The sequence below is a fragment of the Paroedura picta genome, chromosome 10, assembly GCF_049243985.1.
Source record: "Paroedura picta isolate Pp20150507F chromosome 10, Ppicta_v3.0, whole genome shotgun sequence".
Classification (NCBI taxonomy): Eukaryota; Metazoa; Chordata; class Lepidosauria; order Squamata; family Gekkonidae; genus Paroedura; species Paroedura picta.
In genome coordinates, this window is record NC_135378.1 from 63,332,752 (window position 1) to 63,347,995 (window position 15,244).

Below are 15,244 nucleotides of genomic sequence, written 5' to 3' on the forward strand. Positions count from 1 at the left end.
AACTGGAAAACCAAGAGGCACTTCAAAAGTGTGAAGAACCAATACAAGTACCTTCCAAGATAAACAGCTGTCCCGTAGCCCTTGCTGCCCTCATTATACCTGATAGAACAGCTTCCAAACACGTCGTGCAGAGCAAAAGGGGCTTGACCTTCTTTGTTGGTGCAAATATTTGTTTAATTTCCCTCACCAATATAAGAAGCATTGACATTTGTTTGCTAATCAAATAAGCACTGCTCTAGTGAAATCCATGGCTCCACCTTGATTTTTTTTTAATCAACAGTCAACCGAATCTGCTATTCCGGGCTGTAGTATAAAGTGAACTCAGAAACCAGCAGGTTTTTTTCAGCAAAACCACAGCCAAAGTTTTCATAAGCTACACCTTTAACTAGGTAAGAGACTCAGGTCAAGGGCAGTGCCTCGGCCTTCTGGTGTCATGTGACGAATTGTACTTCCCCCAGCCACATCACTGTGTGAATTGCTTTCCAGATAAGTGAAGGCATAAATCTCCCATAGAAAGGTGTGTTTTCTGTTAAGTTGGGCAGAAATCATCTCTGAATCTTCTTTGCTACAGCAAACAATCATGGCGTTTAATGGTACTTGGAAAGTAGAAAACAGTGAAAATTATGAAAAGTTCATGGAAGCAATGGGTAAGACCAACATTTCCTTTGTCTCCTGTGAGAACATTCCTTCTTGGTCTTTTTATGTTTTTGCTGCTGTTGTTCAACTGTATGTATTTTGTTTAAAAATACCTTTGGGGGAAGATTCTGTCCAAAGGGTTGCACCCTCAAAATAATGCATTGGTAATTCTTAATAAAGGTGAGAGCTGTTTGTTCCTTTTTGTCTATGTTCCTGGGCCATTAATGGCAGGCAGAAATTCAACAGAAGAGAAGTTGAGAGAACATAATAGGAGAAGACTTGGCTAGCAGAAGGTTTGCTGGTCATGCAACTTTAAAATTATCTCCTAGTTGTATTCACCATAACTATCAAGTACTTCATACTTGGAATGGTGTAATGAAGAACACAAATATTGTTTCTATGCTAGCCTTGCAGACTTGAGAAGGGAGTACAAGTTTTCATAAATCTTATGGAAGAAAACAGGACTGTTTCATCAATACTCAAATGCAATCTTTCTCCAACTGCTCTTTAGACATTAATATTCCTTTCACTCCACCAGCTGGTACATTGATTTCTCTTGCAGAACATGCCAGGACTGCAGCCTACCCTGGTTTTCTCTCCAGTTTGTTGCACAATTCCATCTTGCGGTTTTAATATGGGCAGGCAACTGTAATTTTCTGGAGTTCACTTCCCACGCCAACACTCACATCCTACCCTTCTATAGACAATCAGCCATGTCATTCCAAGTAATGTGTACACAATGGCTTTCTACATTTCGTTACTGGCATCTTTTTCTTCTCTACACAAGAACTAGTTCATCTACTTTTGTGGTGGATTTATTATAATTAAGATTTTTTCCCCCTTTGAACTAAATGAAGAGCTGGGCTGAGGAGCAAAACACAAGTGGCTCAAGGAAATAACAGGATCAAGAAGACGACTTTAATGTATCCAATGTGTTTTAAAGTTTAGTCTCTAGCTAAGTGGGAAAAAGAGAAAATTTGTAAACTGTCTAAGCATCCATGAGCAACTGATGACAAGTGGGTGCAGAATGCACTGATTTGATTTTTCCTTTGCTCAAGCAGGACTCTGTCTCTCTAGGAAGCTGTCTTCTTGGTTCTTAAGAAATGAAGATATATAAGTAACTTTGTGTAGCCAAGAACAAATTTAGAGTCCAGTGGTACCTATGAGACCAACAAATTTTTATTCAAGGTATGAGCTTTTGTGTGCATGCACACTTCCTCATATACAGCATCATGGAATGGAAGTAATCATTTCAAATGTATGGGTAGAGACTGAGAATATATTAACAAACAGCATAATGAAAGTGGGTAAGAGATTCCAGAGATAAATAGGAAAAAACAGCAATTTGGATTTGTTTGTATTCATTTGAGATTCTATTACAATACAAACAAATTCAAATTTCTGGGTTTCCCCCCCTATTTATCTCTGGAACCTGTTAACCATTTTAATTATGCTGTATATTAATTTATTATCACACTCTACCTATAATTTTCTGATTACTTTCATTCCATGACATCTGAGGAAGTGTGCGTGCACACAAGAACTCATAACTTGAATAAAACTTTGTTGATCTTCAGGATGCCACTGGACTCTAAATTTGTTCTGCTGCTTCAGACCAGCACGGATGACCACTTGAATCTATCTTTGTATAGCTAAGTTTTTGGCAGCTGATGTAAAATCACATTACATCTCAAGTAGTACAAAGTCGTCCCTTGTAGTGGAAGGCTTGCTGCTTAGATGACTTTTGTTGTAAAAATAGCAATCAAGAAGGCTTGTTTTTATTCTCCCTTTTTTCTACCTTAAGGACTCACAAATCAGCTTAGAATCTACTTCCTTTCCCCACAACAAGCACCTTATGAGGTATGTGGGGCTGAGAGAGTTGATCTTGGACCAGTCAAAGTCACCCAGAAAGTTTCATGAGGAGGAGTGGGGAATGAAATCCAGGTCTCCAGCTTACAGTCTGCCACTCTTAACTGCTACAAGCTCATCTAGTTTGGGAGAGACAAGCACTCACTAGACACGAGAAAACTACTTCAAAAATGCCACTTGGAAGTCCAACTTGATCCTTCCTTTAGCAAATATGCTCACTCTGTTTTTTTAAAGGGATTTCTGTTGTGTTTTGACTTTTTCTTTTCTTCTCAGGTATCAATTTAGTGAAGAGAAAGCTAGGGGCCCATGATAACCTGAAGCTTACTTTCCAACAAGAGAGCAACACCTTCACTATCAAGGAAACAAGCAACTTCCGGACCATAGAGATAGTGTTCACATTGGGAGTAGATTTTGACTACAGTTTAGCTGATGGAACTGAGCTCCATGTAAGAGACTTTCTCATCTATGATGCTGTTATTTGGCGCTGTTATTTAGCAAAGTTGCTAACCGGATGCAAACTAATACAGCCACTGTAAAGCTGCTTTCAATTTCAAGGGTTTCTAATAAAGCTCACTCTGCTTAGAGTCCAGTGGCGCCCTTAAGGCCAACAAAGTTTCAATCAAGGCTTTTGTGTGCTTGCACACTTCTTCAGATATAATCTAGAGTTGTCACTAACTTCTGTCTTTGCATTGCAGGGTAACTGGAACATAGATGATGGTAAACTTGTAGGCACATTCAGAAGGAAAGATAATGGAAAGGAACTTAAGGCTTTCAGAGAAATCATTGGAGATGAAATGGTTCAGGTGAGTTAACAAGGAAGTGGTGGTGATAGGACTTTTTAAAAATGACAGCTTTGGAACCAAGGCTGTAAATGCCAAGCTGAAAAAAAGAGATGAATCCTCTTCTGCTGTCCCTTTCACTTGCAAGTAATCTCCGCTTCTTTCCTCTAAAACATGGACATTTCAAAACTTGATCATCCTCCTTAATCACACCTCTCATCATTAAAGAGTTCTGAAAGAACTCAACTGTGAATTTATGGATCTCCTGACCAAAATATACATTCTTTTGCTAAAATTTGCCCCCTTTCCTGAATATTAGAAGGTAGTAAATGTAATTCCCCTCATTAAAAATTGCTCCAGAGGAGATCCAGGAAATTACAGGCTGGTCAGTCTAACGCTGATACTGAGTAAATGGGTGGGATTGGTTATTAAACAATTAGTAGGTATAATGATGCACAAAAGCTATTGAGGAAGAATCAGAGTGGATTCTGTAAAGGAAGATCTTGTGTCACTAACCTCGTAAACAAGCATGTGGACAAGAGTCACCCAATAGATGTTGTTTTCCCAGACTTCTGGAAAGCTTTCCTCATCAAAGGTTCTTAAATAAGCTCAGCAGTCATGAGCTAGTATGACAAGTCCTCTTGTGGATTAAAACTGGTTTATTCACAGGAGAGTTTTCACAGTGGAAAGTGATAAGCAGTGGGGTATCACAGGCCTTGGTACTAGGTCTGGTGATTATTAACTTGTTCATTAATGATCTGGAGTTGGGAGTAAGCAGTGCAGTGGCTAAGTTTGCAGATGACACTAAATTGTTCAGTGTGGTGAAAACCAGGGAGGACTGAGGCACTCCAAAGGAATCTGTCAAGGATGGACAAGTGACCATCAATGTGGCAAATAAGGTTCAATGTAAGCAAATGGAAAGTAATTCCCATTGGAGCCAAAAATCCTGACTATAAATACACTGAGATGTGCACGATTGTGTAATAAGGCAGTCATGTAACTAATTTGTATCTATGTGGTTTTAAATTGTAAGTTGCCTCAAGCAGAGCTCTGAACTGAAGAGGCGGCACAGAAATATTTAAAAAAACCCCAACAAAACAAAACAAACAAACAAAAAAACAGAGAAGAGAAACATCCTTAAATGAAATGCAATAGATTTCAGTGACATTCTGACATGTGTTTTTTTTTTTTTTTTGCACCTCACTTTTTAGACTTACATCTATGAAGGTGTCACAGCTAAGAGAATCTTCAAGAAAGCTTGAACAGGTTTGAAATACGATGGATTAATTGCTGAACATATGGCACCTGGGCTTTTGACAATAAGTACATAGTTACTGTATGACTAAACCTATTTATCTTCTGTCCAATGTCTATTAGAAAATAGTGTTACTAAGAGATGGAAAGAATACTAGTCTTCATAATGGAAATAAACAAACATGGTTTCTACACTGCTTTTCAGAAGATGTATTTGTTTTTATTGCTGTTGTGCCTTATTTATGCACTAGATATTGAATTTTGGAGTCAATGCCCCCCTTTTAAACGTTTGCTGCCTCTATACAACACTGTTTCACATCTGTCCTCTCACCTTGATTTGTGGAAAGTTCCAGAAGCAACATTTGGTTCCCTCTGGATGAGACTTATTGCAAGACTGGACTTATTGCAATTTTTGTAATACTACACAGAGTGAGTTCAAGAGGACTACAGAGTGCAATGGCCCCAGGAGCTCTTGCCTCTCCCTCATGCCTTTTCAAGCATAGATGCAGGCATGGAGGAGGCTATTTCTGCACCTGAAAACCTGCAGGAGGAAATGAGCTCCTTGGGCCACTTTGCTGTGCACCCCCATCCAGATTGGGGTCTTACAGCAATATTTAAGTAACTATTGCAATGAAACTGACGTTTCTGTGCCTTGATGATCAAGCCAGCTTTCTTTAACTTTCGCAACACTATAACTAGATGTTGCAGATATGCTTCCCAAGTATTGCTACTAATTATAACATGGTAGCTACTTGAGGACTTGTCTAGGCCCATCACAACCTCATCCAGGACCACGAGTCTCTGAAAAGTGTGGATGGCAGACCAGATGCCAAAAGGTAAGACCTTAAACCTAAACTGTCCTAAGTAGCACCTTAACACTGACTTTTGTGATGTGATCTCTGTCAGTGGGATCTGTCAATATTCCGAGGTCAAGTTGAGGGTGCTAATATATTTTGTTATTGCCAATCTATCAATCTATTCATCTTTGTGTGATGAAGGATAAACATCTTGGATCGCATACTTATTCAATTTTCTAAAAATCACACACAATCAGTACTAGGGGGAATCATCATCACAAACTATCTTTTGAACCACCACAAGGTTAAAGCTTCACTCAGAAGAGCAAGGGGTCATCACTCCCACTTTCAACAACTTTTGTATTTCATCCTCCCCAACCTTTCTCAATGCTTTTTGACTGGATATATAGGTGATCTCACTGGGGTTGCTGCCCCAGTGTCAATATAATGAGTCATCAATTGTGTTGACACGGGGACAGCAACCCCAGTCATCAATTGTGTTTTGCCTGGCTCACTACTGAACTAATCTTCAAATGACTCCAGTTCAGCTTGTTGAAGGATTAAGGTAGAACTAATTTAGCCCTCATAAATACCATTTGCCTCATTAATTTATTTAAGATTTTTAAACTGCCCTTCTATATGGCTCTGGGCGGTTCAGTCAAGCCTTCAATTAAATCAGGCATATAACATTCCTCTTTCTCTCAATTCATGAACAGGAAACATGCCAGGTTCCCTTTGGAGAAATTTCTTTAAACAATTAATGCACACCACAAGATTTTCCCCATCATTTGTGTCCATGACTGCATAATTGTCATTGCCAGACCTTTACACAACAACATAAATTCCCTGCCAAATTGTTTCCAGCTTCCCTACATGTTCAGACCTCAAGAAGAGCACTTGATTTCCTGGTTACAGTTCTTGGGGCTTGGCATTATGTTCATAATAAACTTTATGCCTCTCCCTTGCTGTGGTCAAAGTCTCTTGACCCACAGCTCAAACCTGTTCTAATGATTCCTGCAAATGTGCAATATATTCTGCCACAATCTGTGGACAACTCAGGCTCACACGCTTTCCTAACTAGCATGCTACAATGTAAACAGCCCTTTAATTTGGCATTCAAACAACAAGTCCTTAGGTGACAAGCCTCCCAAGGAAGGAGGCTCATCACAGTTCTTATTATTTTGAAGACAATAGACTTTACTAATTATTTTCTATCTTTTTACTTGACCATGCAACTGAGGATGATGGGCTGTGCTCAAAGCCTGCATAATTCCAGCACTCTTGTGTAACATTTGTACTAGCTAGCTGGTAAAACTTGTCCACCTGTCAGAAAGGATTGTGTCTGGCCAGCCCAGACAGAACTCACCTCCAACAAAGCCCTAGCCAAGTTTGCTGTTATTTCTGACCTTAAAGCCATCAGATAACACATGACACTATCATCACCAATATAAACTTTCTACCATTTTAGATGGCTTGAAATGGCCTTTGAATATCAGCTGTTTACTTAGGAGGAAAAAGCTGGGTTGTAAGTAGAATCAGTCTCAGGGGCACTTTACAACCATTTCACACGTATCCAACATTTTGACAGATTTTACAACTCAGGACATATTTTTGACATCCTCATGAATAACACTGCAATAAAATAGTTTACTGACTTTAGCTAAAGTCCTCTTAAAGTCCAAATGTCCAGACAAGCTGATATCATGGCCCATTTCAACGTTTCAAATCTAAACACCGCCACGGGCGCCGCAGACTAAATAATTCACTAAGGGCTTCTGGGGCGGGATCTGTCCGTGATTAGGAAGGGTCCGGATTGGACCCTTCCTCTGGACAGACAATCGGAGGGACCAATTGGCAAGCGCGAAGCGCCTGCAGATTGGTCCCTCCGATTCCCAGCACCAGCAACTGCGAGCCGCGCACAGCGCGGCTCGCAGTTGCTCCCGGCCTGACGCGGTGAGAGGAGCTTCACGCCTCTCGCCGCATCAGGCCGCCACCCCAGGGAGCCCCTGGCAGTCACACGAAGCGCAGCTGCCGGGGGCTCCCTGCCCGGCGGCCTGACGCCCCCTCAAACAGCCGCCGTCGCTGAGAGCCCACCCAGAGGACTGCCGCCGGGGGCACTAAGGTTAGTTCCTAGCGCCCGCTGTATACTTCATACAGTGGGCTATATTACTAGTCTATAATAAGGCTTGGGAACTACCAACTGCTTTACCTTTTGAAAATCAGGCTTTCTGCTTTTAGGTCCAAACTAACAGAAGTCCCCCTTCACAAAAGAACTGAGCCAGGCTGCTCTATCTGAGCTTTATCAAGCTGAGCTAGACACTCTATCAAAGTTTCACAATTCCTCTGAGCTCCCTGGTAATTAGAGCATTCGCATTTTCTGTAGATGCAGACCCCGAGATTATAAAATCGTCGGCCTGTGATGAATTTCTTTCCTCCCTTTCCCACAACACCCTATTGGCTACTCTGTAAAACTAATGCTTCAAAATCTATCCGAGAATCAGTTTGAGACAGCTTGCAACTTCTGGGCTCTACTTTGAATAGATTTTTGCTTAACCATACTAACAGTGGCCCATATCAAATCCCAATAAAAATTGTGGATCTGCTCCAGAATAGATCAAGACAAGCATAGGGACCAAGCCCTATGAAGATAGGTTGAGGGACTTGGGAATGTTCAGCCTGGAGAAAAGGAGGTTGAGAGGGGACATGATAGCCCTCTTTAAGTATTTGAAAGGTTGTCACTTGGAGGTGGGCAGGATGCTGTTTGTTGGCTGCAGAGGAGAGGACATGCAGTAATGGGTTTAAACCTCAAGTACAACGATATAAGCTAGATATCAGGAAAAAAATTTTCACAGAGTAGTTCAGCAGTGGAATAGGCTGCCTAAGGAGGTGGTGAGCTCCCCCTCACTGGCAGTCTTCAAGCAAAGGTTGGATACACTTTTCTTGGATGCTTTAGGCTGATCCTGCGTTGAGCAGGGGGTTGGGCTAGATGGCCTGTATGGCCCCTTCCAACTCTATGATTCTATGATTCTATGATTTAAGTCTTCCAACTGAATCCTGTTTCCCTGGCAACCTATTCCTGGGCTACATCAGCCACACCCACTGTTGGGAGGACTACTTCCTGTTGAAGTTGTGCTCCCTGGTAACGCAGGGTTTCCTTTAAAGGCCGCACTGCCCCACCTCCCACGTTACCAACCGCTACTCCCTTAGAAAGGTGACTGTTAGATTTCCTTCAATGTAGATATGTCCTTTTACAGAACAACAAACTTTTCTGTCTGGGCCTTTGAGTTGGGCATTAATTATTAGTAAAAGTGCATAGGACAGATTGTTCTAGCTCAAGTGTCTCTTGATCGAAAGTGGCCAAGCTGTGCCACGGCAGGGGCTCATGGTAACTGTAGTCCATCTGGAGAGCCCGTTTGGCCACCCCCATTTCTGAGGAGATGCAGCATGCCTCAAGACTGGAAGGCCGCTTCCTCCAGGGCAGGGGTAGTCAACCTGTGGTCCTCCAGATATTCATGGACTACAATTCCCAAGAGCCCCTGCCAACATTTGCTGGCAGGGGCTCATGGGAATTGTAGTCCATGAACATCTGGAGGACCACAGGTTGACTACCCCTGCTCCAGGGGCCACGGTGGGAGACAGAAAAGCGGCTAGAGAAGGCGGACATCTCCCTTCTCGATGACTCTTGAGAAAGTCCCCTTCTCTTCATGGATATTCCCGCTGTCATTCAAGGAACCGTCCTCGCCCCGCCCCGCCCCGCCCTCCCTTCGCCCTCGGCCTTTCGCGCCACCCTCGCCGCCTCGCTCTCAGGAGCAGCTCAGAAGCCGCGTCGGAAGGCTTTCCTGTTGGCGCAGGCGCGAGAAAACCCACCGTCCAGGAGCGGGCCTGAGACACACAGCGCAAGCGCAACACCGCCCGTGTCGGGCGCTTCCTGCCTCACGCCGCCCCCCGGAGAAGCCTCCTCCGGAAGTGGCGCGTGTCGGAGCGCTTCATGGGAGGCGGCGTCGCGGTCCCCCGTCGCGCCTTCCGTATGTAAGCGGGAGTTTGGGGTGCGTCGCACTCCGAGCGGGCCGATGGAGGCGGCGGAGGGCGCGGAGGTGCGGCCGCAGGACTCGGCCAGGGACACCTTGCGGGCGGCGGCGGCGGGGAACGGGGGCCTCGCGCCGGCGCTGTCGGGACAGTCCTATTGGCTGGACGTCTGGCTCATGCTCCTCTTCGACTTGCTGCTCTTCGTCTTCGTCTACCTGCTGCCCTGACGGCAGCGCCAGCCCCGACCGGTGAGTGCCTCGCTTAGCCCTTCGCCCCTCAATCAGGCAGGCAGGCAGGCAGGCGACGAGACCGGGACGGGACGGCGAAAGAGGGCGAGCCCGGGGGCGCCTTAAAGACTCACGAGCTGTGCGGCAGGCGAGGAGCTTCCGTGGGTGGCCGCTCCCTTCTTCGTGCCCTGCCCTGGTGCTCCTGGGCTCTTGCTCCGTCCTCCTGCCACGGACAGACAGACCGCCTTGCGCCGACAAAAGCCGGTTACGTGATCCAGATGGAGGGAGCTCTGAGTCAGCGTGGCTCAGGTGGGTATACATTTGGATGGCTTTCAAAGGGCCACTCGATTCTCCATCCAAATCGTTGTAGGTCTCCCAGTTGCTAGCCAGGGTCAGCCCTCCTTAAAGAGTTTAGCTAAAAATAAATGACGGAGCATAAGCATAAAACAAAACTATCCCAATGTAGAATTGTTAAGCAAAGGTTTAGGGTAGCAGGGATGTGGGTTTGGGGCCCAGGTCTTCAGAGTGGTGTTAGGATGCTCCATCTGTGTGTGGTTGCTTTCTCTTCCCTATGAATACTCTGAACATTCCAGTTACATTCTGGCCCTTATTTCAGTAAAGTATGCAGTCCCAAAGCTGTGAATACCTTTGGATTTCTTAAAGGCAATCAGAGCTGTATGTGCTGCTACTCTGCTAAGAGAAGACTTGTTTGGCAGACTAAAGGCACACTATCAGCTGTGTGTGAGATGTATCTATTGGGGGGGGGGGTGTATTGTCTGCATTTTGGCAACCAAGAGAAAGGAAAGCATAGTCCATAAGATTCGAGACACAACTCAGTATAAAAGTGGCATGAGGCCTGTCATACATTTGAAGAAAAAGAGCTGGTTCTTATATGCCGCTTTTCTTTACCCAAGGGAGTCTCAAAGACCCTTTATGCACGGCGGCAGCTTCCCGTTGTGGCGGGGCACAATCCCCCACCATTTCCTGTGTACGCATGGGAGTGGAGCATGATGGGTTGCCCCAGATGGCTGCCAGTCAAGGTAAGGGAAGCAGTGGGGGTAGGGGGTGTGGGGAGGGGCCAGGCCCCCTCCACACACACTGGTGGGTCCAGGGGGTCGCCCCTGCCAGCTCCGTGGCTCTACGGAGCCCACAGGGGCGTGCGGTGTCCCTTAAGGTAGGGGTCCTCAACCCCCGGTCCGCGGCCTGGTACCGGACCATGAAGGCCATGGTACCGGGGCGCTAGCGTCCGCGTCTGCCTCCCCCCTTGCAGCGAGAGGGGGGAAAAAGGCAGGCGCGGTCGCCGGCACGACAGCGACGCAAACGCGCATGCTCAGAGCTGCCGCACATGTGTGTTTGCGCCCCCTGCTGGCGAAAATGCGCGGCAGTTCTCCGCATGCGCGTTAGCGCCACCTAGTGGTGAAAACGCAAATGTGCGGTTACTGCGCGTGCACGCTTACGTGCAGCTGCGGCGGCCAGGCCGCCGGCTCTCTCCCACCCTCGGAGGCAGTCCCCAACTACAAGAAGGTTGGGGACCGCTACCTTAAGGGATACCGTAGGGTTAGGGCTGGGCGGGCCGACAGGCCTGGTGCTGGCGATTATGCACAGCACTGGCCCGTCGCAGCCCTGGCTTACCCAGGAAGCTACGGAAGATCCCATATTTGCTTAATGAGAGCCTTCAGTAGGCCTGGCCAGGAGGCCCCCGCACTGGCGGCAGCAGCGAGCGTTATCGTGGATTTTCCCCGAAGCGCTGCTGCTGCCAACACAGGCAGTACGGCCCGTGCATAATGGGCCAAAGTGGCTTACAATCGCTTTCCCTTCTTCTCACCACAACAGACACCCTGTGAGGTAAGTGAGGCTGATATCACTGCTCTGTCAGAACAGTTTTGTCAGTGCTGTGGCAAGCTCAAGTCACCCAGCTGGGTGCATGTGGGGGAGTGCAGAATCGAACCTGGCATGCCAGATTAGAAGTCCACACTCCTAACCATTACACCAAGTTGTACTTGACCACAAAGAACAGAGACATATGTCAGACAGTGAAGAAAACAGTATTACAAAACAAGAAAACTACGCACTAAGAGCAGGATAATACATACAACGTACAGTGGTATAGTCCACTAATGTAGTGGTCCGCAACCTTCCAGTTGCTGCAGACCGCTGCTCCGGAGTGGCGGGAGAGGGTGACCCCCGCGCAAATGCGCATGCGCGGACTGCCGTGCACGTGCGTTTGCGGCAGTCTGTGCATGCGTACTTGCACCGCCGCCATGCCAGCGGCCGCGGCTCCCTCTCTCAGCCCCTCCGGGCTGCCAGCAAATCGGCCGCCAAAGTGGCCGATTAGCTTGCAGCTCGGCAAGCTTCTCTCCCCCCCCCCTCCCGAAACAAGCTTGCTGGGCCGCAAGCTAATCGGCCACTTTGGCGTCCGATTTGCTCACGGCCTGGTGAGCTTCTCGCTTCGAGGGGGGCAGGAAGAGGGAGCTGCGGCCCGCGGGTTGGGGACCACTGCACTAAAGCACCTTCCTGAGCCATTCCATTATATATCTCTCACCTTTGTTCCACACTGTGTATAATGAGGAAAATGTGGGAGCTTTCTTAATCTTAGGCAACCCATACTATAAAAGGGGGGCCACAGCAAATAATGCACATGTAGTCAGTTTGCAGTTGTTTTGTTTCCCTGTTACAAGCCCTTGTGCACTTAGTGACTTCACACTCTGTTTAGGGACTGCTCAAGCCAGAATATCAACTCTCCTGAAGCTTGGAGATGTGGTTTTGTAAGGAATCTGGCTCCATATTACAGATCACTTGCAAGAGGTGGCAGCCAGTTCTGATAGTTCCAGATTTGCAAGGTGACCATCCCACTGCTATCCCAACCGGTTGTTCAAAACTCTTGTTCAGTGACTGTGTCTATTCAAATGTGTGGCATACTTGAATATACACAGCAGATATGATGAAATGCTGAAATGTTTGCCCATTGTTGAATATTATACTTGTGATGCTTGTACTGTATCTGATCTAGATGAGGGGGTGGAGGGACTACTCATCAAGTTTGCAGATGACACCAAATTGGGAGGACTGGCAAATATTCCGGAAGATAGAGACAGAGTTCAACGAGATCTGAACACAATGGAAAAATGGGCAAATGAGAACAAGATGCAATTTAATAAAGATAAGTGTTAAGTTTTGCATCTGGGTCAAAAAAATGAAAAGCATGCCTACTGGATGGGGGATACACTTCTAGGTAACACTGTGTGTGAACAAGGCCTTGGGGTACTTGTGGATTGTAAGGTAAACATGAGCAGGCAGTGTGATGCAGCAGTAAAAAAGACGAATGCCATTTTGGGCTGTATCAACAGGGGCATTGTCCCATTGTATACGGCACTGGTCAGACCTCACCTGGAGTACTGTGTGCAGTTCTGGAGGGCTTCAAGAAGGACGTTGATAAAATTGAAAGGGTACAGAGGAGAGCAACGAATATGATTTGGGGCCAAGGGAATAAGCCTTATGAAGATAGGTTGAGGGACTTGGGAATGTTTAGCCTGGAGAAAAAGAGGTTGAGAGGGGACATGATAGCCCTCTTTAAGTATTTGAAAGGTTGTCACTTGGAGGAGGGCAGGATGCTGTTTCCGTTGGCTGCAGAGGAGAGGACACGCAGTAATGGGCTTAAACTACAAGTACAACGATATAGGCTTGATATCAGGAAAAAACAGTCAGAGTAGTTCAGCAATGGAATAGGCTGCCTAAGGAGGTGGTGAGCTCCCCCTCATTGGCAGTCTTCAAGCAAAGATTGGATACACACTTTTCTTGGATGCTTTAGGATGCTTAGGGCTGATCCTGCGTAGAGCAGGGGGTTGGACTAGATGGCCTGTATGGACCCTTCCAACTCATTGATTCTATGTTTTGATTATAGGAATGTATGGGAACGATTTAGTTGTTTAGTAAGAGAATGCCCATTATATCTAAAGCCAGCTTCGAGTGTTGTGAGTTTCACTATATGACATCAGTTATGCACATAAGCTATAAGCCCGAATTTGCTTTGGAGAGACCACTGAACCTAGTGAGACTGAAAGCTTGCGAAAAAAAGGTAAAGGTATCCGTTGTGCAAGCACCGAGTCATGTCTGACCCTTGGGGTGACGCCCTCCAGCGTTTTCATGGCAGATTCACTACGGGGTGGTTTGCCAGTGCCTTCCCCAGTCATTGCCGTTTACCCCCCAGCAAGCTGGGTACTCATTTTACCGACCTCAGAAGGATGGAAGGCTGAGTCAACCTTGAGCCAGCTGCTCGGATTGAACTCCCAGCCTCATGGGCAGAGCTTTCAGACTGCATGTCTGCTGCCTTACCACTCTGCACCACAAGACGTTCTTGAAAGCTTGTGAAAGGCTAATGTAAATCATCTGACTCGTTTAAACTGTATTTCTCAGCAGTACCTTGATCTCAGTATTAGCACCAAAGGCCATCTTGGTGTAGTGGTTAGGAGCACAGATTTCTAATCTGGGTTGATTTCCCACTCTTGCATATTCAGCTAGCTTGGTGACCTTGGGCTTATCCCAGCACTGATAAAGTAATATCAGGGCTCTTTCAGCCTCACTCACCTTATAGGGTGTCTGTCATGGGGAGAGGAAGGCACTTTGAGACTCCTTCTGGTAGAGAAAAGCAGCACATAAGAACCAGCTTTTTTTCTTCTCCCATGGCTGAGGCAATTGGAATCTGGCTTTAAAGTTTATTCATAATTTCCTCTGTGGTAGAGTGGCTGGTCTTGAGTGGCTAGTCCTGGAGACAGTTGTCACTGTTCAAATTATACTGGTTTTATCTAATTCACTGAGACTATTATTTTGTCTTCTAGGACAGACTGGGTCCACTGCAGAAAATGGGTTTCTACCTTCAACAGCACTTCTGTTCATAACAGAACTGATGAACTCTGGAACATGGACCAAGAAGTGGTGCCTTTCCCGGCTGTATCTGAACTGTTGGCTGTTGTTCTCAGTTTCTTGGGTGTAGCTTCATGAATGGAGTTGGAAGAGAGATGTGGTTTCACCTTTTTGTCTTCATCCGCAAACCCTGGGAGTTGTGCCTTACATCTGATGTTATGCTGTTATACAGATTAAACATTTTCAGCTATTTTCAAGTGGTTCCCTTTCAATGATTATGCACTTCAGTGTTTCATAAAGCATTAATGGATTAGGATATGTAAGATTCATAGCAGTTCCAGGATTTGCTCCAGTAGAATAAAAATGAGATTCTGCTGGGAAAATGCCAATTCAAAACATCTACTGGTTGTAGCAGGGATAACCAAGTTTGCTCTATTCTCATCTGAAAAGGTGCATGCCATCTTGTTTGCATATGTTGTTGTAGACACACACAGTCCAACATGTGAATGAGAAAGATCTGACAGACTTCGTGTAATAGCTTCTAAAGAATACTGAGCATTGTTATAAAATGACTGAACATCGGCAAATACAAGTTCTTCTTTATAGGTTATTTAACCTTGATTAGAAGAAAGATCTATACTGATAGGGGTAACTATTTGAGGCAGCACTAAAATACTGCCAAATGTTTTGTCTTGCCAATTCATGTATGTTGTTTTTCCTTCTGGGCCACATGCAAGAGCTGAGCAAGCACTTGTCTGCACTGTCATATAGGAGATACATGATTTAGAAGCTACCA

The 15,244-nt window shown here is 45.7% G+C and overlaps 1 protein-coding gene and 1 long non-coding RNA gene across 2 annotated transcripts; both read left to right on the plus strand.

Annotated features, from left to right (window-relative positions):
• The first annotated feature begins 492 nt into the window (after window positions 1-492).
• On the plus strand, window positions 493-4,735 carry FABP2 (fatty acid binding protein 2). Its single transcript, XM_077300446.1, has 4 exons — window positions 493-647; window positions 2,779-2,951; window positions 3,201-3,308; window positions 4,496-4,735. Exons 1-4 carry the CDS (start codon window positions 581-583, stop codon window positions 4,544-4,546), a joined length of 399 nt encoding a protein of 132 aa, XP_077156561.1. The 5' UTR covers window positions 493-580; the 3' UTR covers window positions 4,547-4,735.
• Window positions 4,736-9,132: 4,397 nt separating this feature from the next.
• On the plus strand, window positions 9,133-14,705 carry LOC143819179 (uncharacterized). The gene is made up of 2 exons (XR_013224838.1): window positions 9,133-9,609; window positions 14,424-14,705. It is a non-coding gene; the product is annotated as an uncharacterized LOC143819179 (long non-coding RNA).
• The last annotated feature ends 539 nt before the right edge of the window (window positions 14,706-15,244 follow it).